Below are 9,959 nucleotides of genomic sequence, written 5' to 3' on the forward strand. Positions count from 1 at the left end.
GAAGTAACTCACACATCAACTACTTGTGTGTATTATTAAATACTACAAGACCCTTTGCAAGGGAGCACAACTGTAGAAACAAATTCATTTCGTTGTGTACAGTGTAACCAAACAAAACGTCCTGCAGATTGTAAGGCTCAGAAATCAGCCTAGTACATTGCCAACAAACCAATTAATCCACATCAGCTGTAATGATAGCACGAAGACCCGCCAGCTGTTTTAACAGCTTCAATCCCCTACACTTGATGTATGCCCACCCAACTTGTAGGCCTCACCACAGGCAACAAAATTGTGTAGAGTTTATAATAGCATAACATTATGGCAGATAAAATAAGGCGCCAAAAACGATTTCACCATCTTGAAAACTTCTTGCAAGATCTTAAATAGATGAACATACACTAGTCCTTCATGTATTAAGAATGGAAAAGCAACCACAATAGTTATGATTATCCCAGCATCCTTGCAAAAAGGAACAACGTATCAAAATATGTAAGCAGAATGAACAGACAGAAAGCTGAAGGCAAAACCTTGCTATATTACATTAGGTCTTTGGAAAATGACTTTAATGTGCAGTATATCCATAGATGTAACGCACACATGGACTAATTGTGTGCATATAAATACTAAAGGCCCCTTTGTAAGGGAGCACAACTGTAGACACAAAGTCATGCCCTTGTATACGGTGTAACAAAACCTCCTGCAGTTTATAAAGCTCAGAAATCATCAGCCTATCATATCCCCAACAAACCAAGCAATCCACATCAGCTGTACTGAAAGCACATAGACCCACCAAGAAATAAGCCCTTTAACAGCTTCGATCGTCCACAACGGGGCACCCAAAGCCTGGCCGAGCTGCAGCCCTCGAGACAACTGAAGCACACTATAGCAACCATACACCAGTGGAACGATCAACCACACTGGAGATTGCCATTTCCAAACTAGTAATTCTACAAGCGTGTGTACAAGCAACAACGAGACATATGGCACTATCATGGCAGCTATTGATAACAAAAGAGGCTCAGCTCCAAAACAGCCGCTCTTTGAACCCACATACGCAATGAGAGGTCCAAGCAAACCAACCATGTTCACAAAGAGAGTCCAGAACTTGTAGCTCGAGGGAATCTCATGACCCAGACGAGGACCATTCTTGTGAAAGTGTCTTTGATTTCGAGCACATGAGTCTGTCATTAACAAAAAAATTGAGGCTCCTAGGTTGAAAATTCCATCAAGCCCTGCAAGTGCTAGAAGCCCAGCAGTTGCCGACCCTGCAAAAAGGGGTACAGATGGCAACCACAAGGTTGGAACCACTCCTGTCCCCAGCAATATGAAGGGCCCAAAAAGCCACAAAGGCCAACCCAGATTTTCTGAAGGTGAGTTGCGTTCTGTTGTGCTGATCTTCGCCGAAGAAATGACAGAACTGTCGTGTGCTGGCTCAAACAAGGTATCATCATCATCCCCATAAAAATTATCAGCAGTCTTTGTCCAGGCTCTTAAATTGCTTCCAAGACTGTGCAGTGATTTAATCTCCTTACAAAGTCCAAAAAGCTGAGCTCTGTATTCCAAAGATTGACGGCAAGAAAATCTGCTCAGTGACGGAAAGCCCCAACAACATAACTTGTTTCTCTGCCTCTGCTGAGCTCGATCAAAGGTGCAAACCCGAGAAACATATCCTTCATCAAGCCCAACATAATCTCTTTGCCACATCATTTTCCACCCTCCATTTACGGATTACACCATAATTTCTTCCTGCTCAATTTTCATCTGCATCTAGCTGTCTGCATGACGGTACAAAATTGCAGATTTCTCCCTTATCATGCACCATACCAGATAAACATCAACATTTACAAAACTCATAATTTGACGTTCTTCACAAGCACGCCGATCTCAAGTCCATAGCAGCCCTTCACAACACAACATGCAAAGAGGAAACTACAGTCAATAAATAAATATCAAGACAGTAATCAATTTATAACTGCAGATCCAAACTCAGAAAATCTATGGTAGTCCGTTTGAACTATAGTTAGGGATCCAAGTGAAGCTTGCTCTCTTTAGCTCTCCGATGGTGAACCTTCTTCACGAGGACATGTGAGATACACGAGAGAGAGAGAGAGAGAGACGCGGTCTACCTGGTAGGACTGGCATCATCGAGAAGCTTCTTGATGAAATGGCGAGCATACATGTTTTGTTTTGTTTTGTTCGCACCGCCTCCTTGCAGGGAGTGATATAGGCTATCAAATGTTTTACATAATTTTTAGGCTTGTTGAAGCTATCTTTAGCGTTCCCTTTGAGCGATGCTTGTAAAAACAAGTGAAAGGGTTAGGACTGCTTTCAAAAACAAGGCCGTCACTAAGTTGCCGACGACAGCATTGCCTGAGAGAGAGAGAGAGAGAGAGAGAGAGAGAGAGACACAGAGATGAATATTAGCAATCAGTCAATCGAAAACATGAGGAAGTCATTTGCCCCTACTAACTGCTTGGGTGATGCCACAAGCCTTCAAGATGCAAGTGTAGGAGAAACGTCCTCCTTTTGCATACATTCAAAAGAGCCCTCCCTTCGGATAGCCTTGTAACATTCTAGAGCATCCATGCCGCGACTATTCTTTGCATATCAAGGTTCGCAAGTTCGAGTGCTTCTTTCTTGGTGAGGGTCTTGAGAAGAGGAGCTAGGACTTTGTAGCACCGAACAACAAGTCGAGCTGATTAGATCCTTCTGAACATTTTAAGAGTTAATATTTGTATACTAAAAATGTAATATCTCAGGCAGAGGCTGGGAATAGTAGGGTAGTCGGAGCTCATGTATGGAAGCTTTACATATGGTTGTTCTGCCCCTTAATTACAAATTACGATGGTAGTGGTCTCCTCGAGTTTTATCAATACGATCTGAGTTCCACACACACACACACACACACACACACACACAAACACAAAGGATGCACGATTACCTGCAAACATCGTATATTGTGTACAAACAAGACTTACAAAAGAAGAAGAAGAAAACGAATAGAAACAAACCACACAGAGACGAAACACAACACACATATGTGTGTGTGTGTGTGTGTGTGTGTGTGTGTGTGTGTGTGTGTGTGTGAGAGAGAGAGAGAGAGAGAGAGAGAGAGAGAGAGCCAGCCATACCTTGCTAACGTGCTTGCTCCCAGCTTGTTACTCTCGTCCTCGCATTGACGAACGCTTTTGCCAAAGCAACGCTATTTTTATTATGGAGCATCGGAGGAGGATCAAAATCTGAAAATAGCCTTTAAAAAAGCCTAAAAATGAGCCTAAAAAATGTGTACATCATTTGATAGGCTCCACCCCTATATCACTACCTGCAGCAAGCAGGCAGTGCCAACAATAAGAAAGTGATAAAATTGTTAGGTTGAATTAAACTGGTATTAGTGTTTGGGAAAGGATTGCCTCAGCTTAGTCTTGAGCCGATTGAAAATAGAGACTAGCTAGCCGCAAACCATGGTAAATGGAAGAAAAAACGATGAAAAATCGTCCAAAAAATTTGCAAATCTCAAAATTTTTGCTAATATTTTCGGTTTTCTTCTTGGTGAAGAGGAAACTCGACCAGTAGCCGCTTAATAAAATAGACTTTCTTGAACGTTAACACTGACTGGAATCAAGCTATAGAATGCAAAAAATGTAAAGCCATGTGAAGTTGTGAAATAAAAGGTGATATAAAAAGAACTAATCAATATATATGTGTGTGTGTGTCTAAAATTTATTAGAATTTTTCAAGGTGAAGCTTCACTTTAGCATTCTGATACAATAGAATGCAAAACAAGTGAAAGGGTCACTACGGCTTTCAAAAACAATAAGAAAGTGATAAAAGTTAGGTTGAATTAAATTGGCATCAGTGTTTGGGAAAGGATTGCCTCAGCTTAGTCTTGAGCCGATTGAAAATCGAGACTAGCTAACTGCATACCATGGTAAACGAAAGAAAAACCAATGAAATATGTGAGAAAGTCGTCCAAAAATTTTGCAAAATCTCAAAAACTTTACTAGTATTTTCGGTTTTCTTCTTTGTGAGGAGGAAACTCGACCAGCAAGCCGCTTAATAAAAGAGACTTTCTCGATTATTAACACTGAATGGAATCAAGCTATAGAATGCCAAAAATGTAAAGCCATGTGAAATGAAAGGTGAAATAGAAAGAACTAATTAATATACGTGTGTGTGTGTGTGTGTGTATAATTTATTAGAATTATGCAAGGTGAAGCTTCACTTTAGCATTCTAAAACAATAGAATACAAAAAAAAAACATATATTTGTGTGTGTGTGTGTGTGTGTAAAATTTACTAAAATTATGCAAGGTGAAGGTTCACTTTAGCATTCTAAAACAATAGAATGCAAGAAAAGTAAAGACCTATCACGATGTGAAATGAAAGATAAATCTCCATCATGCACACTTAAAACAATGAAAGACTCACTAACCCAACGGGTTTTTAAAATAAGGCAAAAAAACATATGTGTGTGTGTGTAAAATTTACTAAAATTATGCAAGGTGAAGCTTCACTTTAGCATTCTAAAACAATAGAATGCAAGAAAAGTAAGGACATGTGAGGATGTGAAATGAAAAGTACTAGTATGTGACCCGCACATTGCTGCGGTCATAAATTTTTTGAAATAAGAGTCGCAAAATTGTGGGTTCTCCAAGAGCTTTGTGGTTCTAAAAGCAAAGGCAAGGCCCCATGGCCTAGGTGTCCCTAACATCGTGGATTAGTAACAACTATAAAAATTGACTTTAGGACACGGTCACACGAGGCTCAATTATAAGTAAGTTGGACGGATAATTGAGCCTCTTGAGTGAAGCATCTCAGTTCTACTATGCCAAGGCTCTTGTAAGTATGCCAAAATCGACATATTTGCAAAGGCTTATCGTTTGTACTTTTTTATTGTTGCTTTTTTTAAGCTTGCGCATGTTGACGACGTTGTCTGCACCTCTTTGAGAGAGAGAGAGAGAGAGAGAGAGAGAGAGAGAGAGAGAGAGAGAGAGAGACGGTTACACAGCCATGGTAGCTACAACACATGCAGAGCAGACGTTTTGTCGTAGGCTTATCCAAGGCCAACTAACGGCTCGTGGTTGGAGCTCAACCGCCAAGTGGAAGCAGTGCAGGTTCAACTTTGGCTCACTCTTTTTGTGCAATCATGTAGTAGGCTTAGTTATCATTGAATTTCTCAAAATAATGCATAGTAGGTACAATTATCAAATACTGATAACTGTGCCTCGCGTGACCACCACCTTAAAGGTGTGGCTTGCTCTAGGTAATGTTGCTTATATAATGTGTACAGTGAGGTTGGACCAGCCATGGAGTGTATTATATGTTGACCGCATTGTGTGTGTGTGTGTGTGTGTGTGTGTGTGTGAGAGAGAGAGAGAGAGAGAGAGAGAGAGAGAGAGTACTTAGCAAATAACAAATTATGAGAGTTTAAATCTCTATGAGAGAAAGAATAGCAAATAACAAATTATGAACATTAGTTTTGTGTGTGTGTGTGTGTGTGTGTGTGTGTGTGTGTGTGTGTGTGTGAGAGAGAGAGAGAGAGAGAGAGAGAGAGAGAGAGAGAGAGAGAGTAGCAAATAACAGATTATGAGAGTTTAAATCTCTATGAGAGAAAGATTAGCAAATAGCAATTATGAACATTAGTTTAAATCTCTTTGAGAGAGAGAATAGAAATAACAAATAATGAGCATTAGTTTAAATCTCTTTGAGAGACAATAAAATCTTTCTCTCTCTCTCTCTCTCTCTCTCTCTCTCACACACACACACACACACACACACACACACACACACACACCCCAAAAGTGTTGCAATGATTGCTTCAATGTGAGCACCGTGCTTGGCATGGGTGGTCACACATTTGTGATAAAGGGGGCATGTTTTGGTATCCAAGTAAGCTTTTGATGGTGTGTATCATATCAATGCCGAGGGGCTAATGCATGCTATTTCCCTATGCTCTCACTTTACACCGTTGCAATAAGTTCAATGCAATGGGTAATGCAAAAAAAGAAAAACACGTCTCCGTATTTTTATAAGAACCACCATGATAATTGTCAACTATGTTGTTTAATAGTAAAGAAAGAAGATGTGCAAGAGAAAATGGTATTTTTAGAGGGTTGCATGCTCTTATTATATTGTCAATATCTATGAATAGCATATTGTTTTATATGATTCATATCTCAATGGTAGAGTTTAGTGTTTTACTCTTTTTTAGGCATGGAATAAGTCACAACCTATGATCCTTTGTGAAACATCTAGATCCCAGATTCCCTCCAGCTTATCTGATTCACGCATGTCATTGCAATGCCAAGAATATTCTAAACCTTCTTCACACTATGTACATTTGATCTCAATATAGTAGCTTTGATAAGCAACAAACACAAACTTTATCAGTTTGCCACCATTTCTCCTTTGTGAATTTGTCTTTGTTGCCACCATCCATTTGATGGATTGTACTGAATCTTTATGGCTATATGGACATGCACATCCACACTTCTCTACAATTAAGTCCATTTTGATTATAAATTAAACTATCGCAAACCTACTTTGCTATATGTTTTCCCTTTTATGCCTGCATCAAAATGCATTGGCCTCACTATTGGCTTGATATGTCACCATGCCTCACATGGACCCCTTACATGACAATCGGTAGTGACATGCTTCTTATTCTTTCACATTTTGACATAGTATCTTTTTGGTTAGCTTCCCACCTTACCTAATCCCCTATCCCGTTTACTAGCTCCACTTTCAGTTTCCATTACATAGAATCTTCCAAGATGCTTTAGCATCTCCAATTTGAATTCACAATTTAAAACCAATCCTAATAGCTAGGATTTGACCTTAGCACGTAGAGAGTATAAAGTTGAAGCTTAACCACTAGGGTATTCGCCTATGTTGCCCTTAGGGGTTCCCTTAAGCACTAAAAAAAAACAATATCCCCCCCCCCCCCCCCTTACCCTACCCCCCCTCCCCCCCCACCCTACCCCTAGCCCCTTCCCCCCCCCCCCCCCCTTTCCCTTTTTTCCCCCACCCTTCCCTTTTCCTTTCTCCCCCCCCCAAATTAATTAATGGCTTCACTCAAAAAAGTCGTTTTGGGCTCCTACTCCCCTATCCCTTTTACTCAGTTCCCTTTTATACATACACGAGCTTACTATTATCTTTGAGTTATCTTCCCCTTTTTTGAGAAAGTACCTACATGTAGGCACCAAACTTGGTTTTTCACTTAAATATTGAGCTCATAGTCCTTAGTTTGTAAACAATTCCAAGTTATTCAAAAGACACCTCACATCCCAAGAGAGTCTAAACTCGCTCTTCATTACATGAGTTTTGTCTTTTAGGGCTTTCTATACCAACAGGGCTTGATCTTTCTATCATGCTAACACATAGACACTTGCCTATCTTGCTTCCACTTCTAAGCAGGTGTCTATTTTCTTGGAAAGGTAGCATAAATGGTTTACTTTTTCCTTGCGAACTAAATAGTTCCCACAATATTTCTATTTTTAAAAACCTTGAGCTTATGCATTCCAATGGAAGATATGTTGTGAGTGTGTAGGAAGGACCTCCTCCGCTCCTAACGTCCATCGCGTAGCTGAACAAGGTGCAAGAAGAGCAGCCACCAATGACACCACTTGTGTGGAAGGAAGCTGAGAAATGAAGGGTTGAAAAGCATAGTCGCAAGGCCAACCTCGTCGCATGCTGAGGAGAACCGCTAAAAGGAAACTAACACAACTGCCATGGGGACTGGATGCAAGTGCTCTCTCTCTCTCTCTCTCTCTCTCTTACACACACACACACACACACACACACACACACACACACACACACACACACACGAGAGTTGTGGCCACCGAGTTGGGACTAGGAGCCCTAGACTTGTGGCATTGTAGTTGTAGCTTCTCTCGCAAGCCAATTTGCCAACCTCATGCTCTCTAACCAATAGTGGCATGGGAATAGCGGAGACATCCATCTCGATTGCCAATGCCTGTGAGGTTCTACATTCCTGACAAAAGTGGTGCTTCACCCAGTCACGCACATGCAAGAGAGAGAGAGAGAGAGAGAGAGAGAGAGAGAGAGAGAGAGAGAGAGAGAGAGAGAGAGAGAAAGAGCACGTTTTGATGCGTGGAAGTGTTTAGTGCTCGAGGATTTCTCCAGCTCAATAAAGAAGTAGTATAGATATATAAGTATTAAATTTGAGAGTTGGAGTTTCTTTATGGCCTTAGAGTAGAACTTTAAGTGACACATGGATGACTCTAGGACTCATCTCTCTCTCTCTCTAAAAGACACACATACCAATGCCCCATGCAAGGGTGTAGCAGCTTTTCAATAGGTGTGCTCGGGGTGGTGAGAGAGTGATCATGGATGTACTGGGTATTCAACTTTTCTACGTCTAAGCTCTTTTATTTTGGGACTATTTGAGATTCCCAATGTTTGCAATAAGCTAGATTTCAAGCTTGCCAATGAAAAAAATTGACAAAATTTTACAAGTTTTAGTGTCAATACGATATTTTTCAAATTTCAACCTAAAATTCACAAGCTTGTTTTATTGTGCAATTTTTTATTTTAAGATTTCTTCGATTAGAAAAAAAAAGTTTGGCAGGCCCTATTCAAGAAACCCTCCTCCTCCTCCCCCTCCCCCCCCTCTCTCTCTCTCTCTCTCTCTCTCTCTCTCTCTCTGCACACTCATGTTGTCCCACATAAGGTGTAGGTAGCGCTAATCAGCTCCGAGATCATTCGACTCTGATCCTTTGTGCAAAGCTACAACATGCAATGTGCACATTCTTGGGGCTAGAAGGAAAATTATACATAAAGGTGCCAAGTGAGAGATTTTAGCTCAACATTACACAATGCGTGAAATCTTTGAAAGTTCTACTTTTTTGGAAGTTCAAGTATAAATGTCAAGGATAGAAAGGGAAAGGGAGTTCTTTATGCTCCGCATAATCTAGCCCGGGCATATCCCAATGGGATCGACATTGGGGGTCATTCGGATCGTCGAATTTAGATTGTCAAGTAAATTTAGGGCGAAAAGTAAATTCGGGCCAGCAAGTAAATTTGAGCTAGTCAAGATTGTCTCACACCTTGCACATCAAAGCCACAATCTACCATATTCAAGGCAGAGGATCTAACCATTACGCTCACATGCTTTCAATGAAGATCATGGTACTCCTATGCATTACATTGTAAGTGCGGACTGATTTGTAAATTTGGGTACCGATTGCATGGTCTACAATGTATGCGTGTCATGATATGTCACCTCCACCTTGATCCAATTTAACCAAGCCCATGCCATATAGTGCTCGGCGTTCTTTAGGGCCTTCAAAATGCGGAGTAGAGCCACAAACAAAAGTAATCACCCTTCAAAACTGAAGGATGGAGTGAAACTCCATGGCTTTGCTAAAGAGTTTAATTAATATAAATATAGATATAGAACTAAGTTTAAGACTTTTTGATAGAACTGAGAAGTCAAAACTAAGTCTTTCAATTTTCTACCATGAGAGTCCTTGCTACTTATCCTTCACTTTTACATTTCAAACCAAATGACTTGCTACTTACCCTTTAATTTTACATTTCAAACCAAATGTTTCTTTAAGGTTTTTGAAACGAAGGAGAGAGTGATACATGGATGCCCTTTGTTTCTTTGAAAATTTTAAGCTCAGTTATATATAGTATAGAAGTCTCCATCATGCACTGAAAACAATGAAAGTTTCCCTAACCCAACACTAAGGGTTTCTTTTGAAAAGCCAGCAAGTAATAAAATCACCAAGCCGTGAGACATAGTAGGAATTTCTTTTTGACATGCAATTTTTCAAGCTCCCTTTCATATGTTTTGTGTAATGCGATCAATTTATGTAATTTTTCATATATAATGTTAACTCAAGGATATAAACACAAAAAATGACAAGCAATTTCGAGATTCTAGCATGTCAAACGACATGAGATTTTTTAAAGCACTTGTTTTGATAGGCC

The 9,959-nt window shown here is 40.1% G+C and overlaps 1 protein-coding gene across 1 annotated transcript; it reads right to left on the reverse strand.

Moving 5' to 3' along the window:
* Positions 1-515: 515 nt before the first annotated feature.
* LOC147421562 (cytochrome P450 family protein) lies at positions 516-2,285 on the reverse strand. The gene is made up of 2 exons (XM_086503505.1): positions 2,127-2,285; positions 516-1,901 (listed from the first exon to the last, which is right to left on the reverse strand). Exon 2 carries the CDS (start codon positions 1,705-1,707, stop codon positions 724-726), a length of 984 nt encoding a protein of 327 aa, XP_086359631.1. The 5' UTR covers positions 1,708-1,901; positions 2,127-2,285; the 3' UTR covers positions 516-723.
* Between the last annotated feature and the right edge of the window lie 7,674 nt (positions 2,286-9,959).

This window comes from Adiantum capillus-veneris, chromosome 27 (genome assembly GCF_014529385.1).
Source record: "Adiantum capillus-veneris isolate H3 chromosome 27, ASM1452938v2, whole genome shotgun sequence".
Taxonomy (NCBI): domain Eukaryota; kingdom Viridiplantae; phylum Streptophyta; class Polypodiopsida; order Polypodiales; family Pteridaceae; genus Adiantum; species Adiantum capillus-veneris.

Coding starts and splice junctions, on each gene's coding strand:
- LOC147421562 (XM_086503505.1), bottom strand. CDS start 1,707: ATGATGTGGCAAAGAGATTATGTTGGGCTTGATGAAGGATATGTTTCT.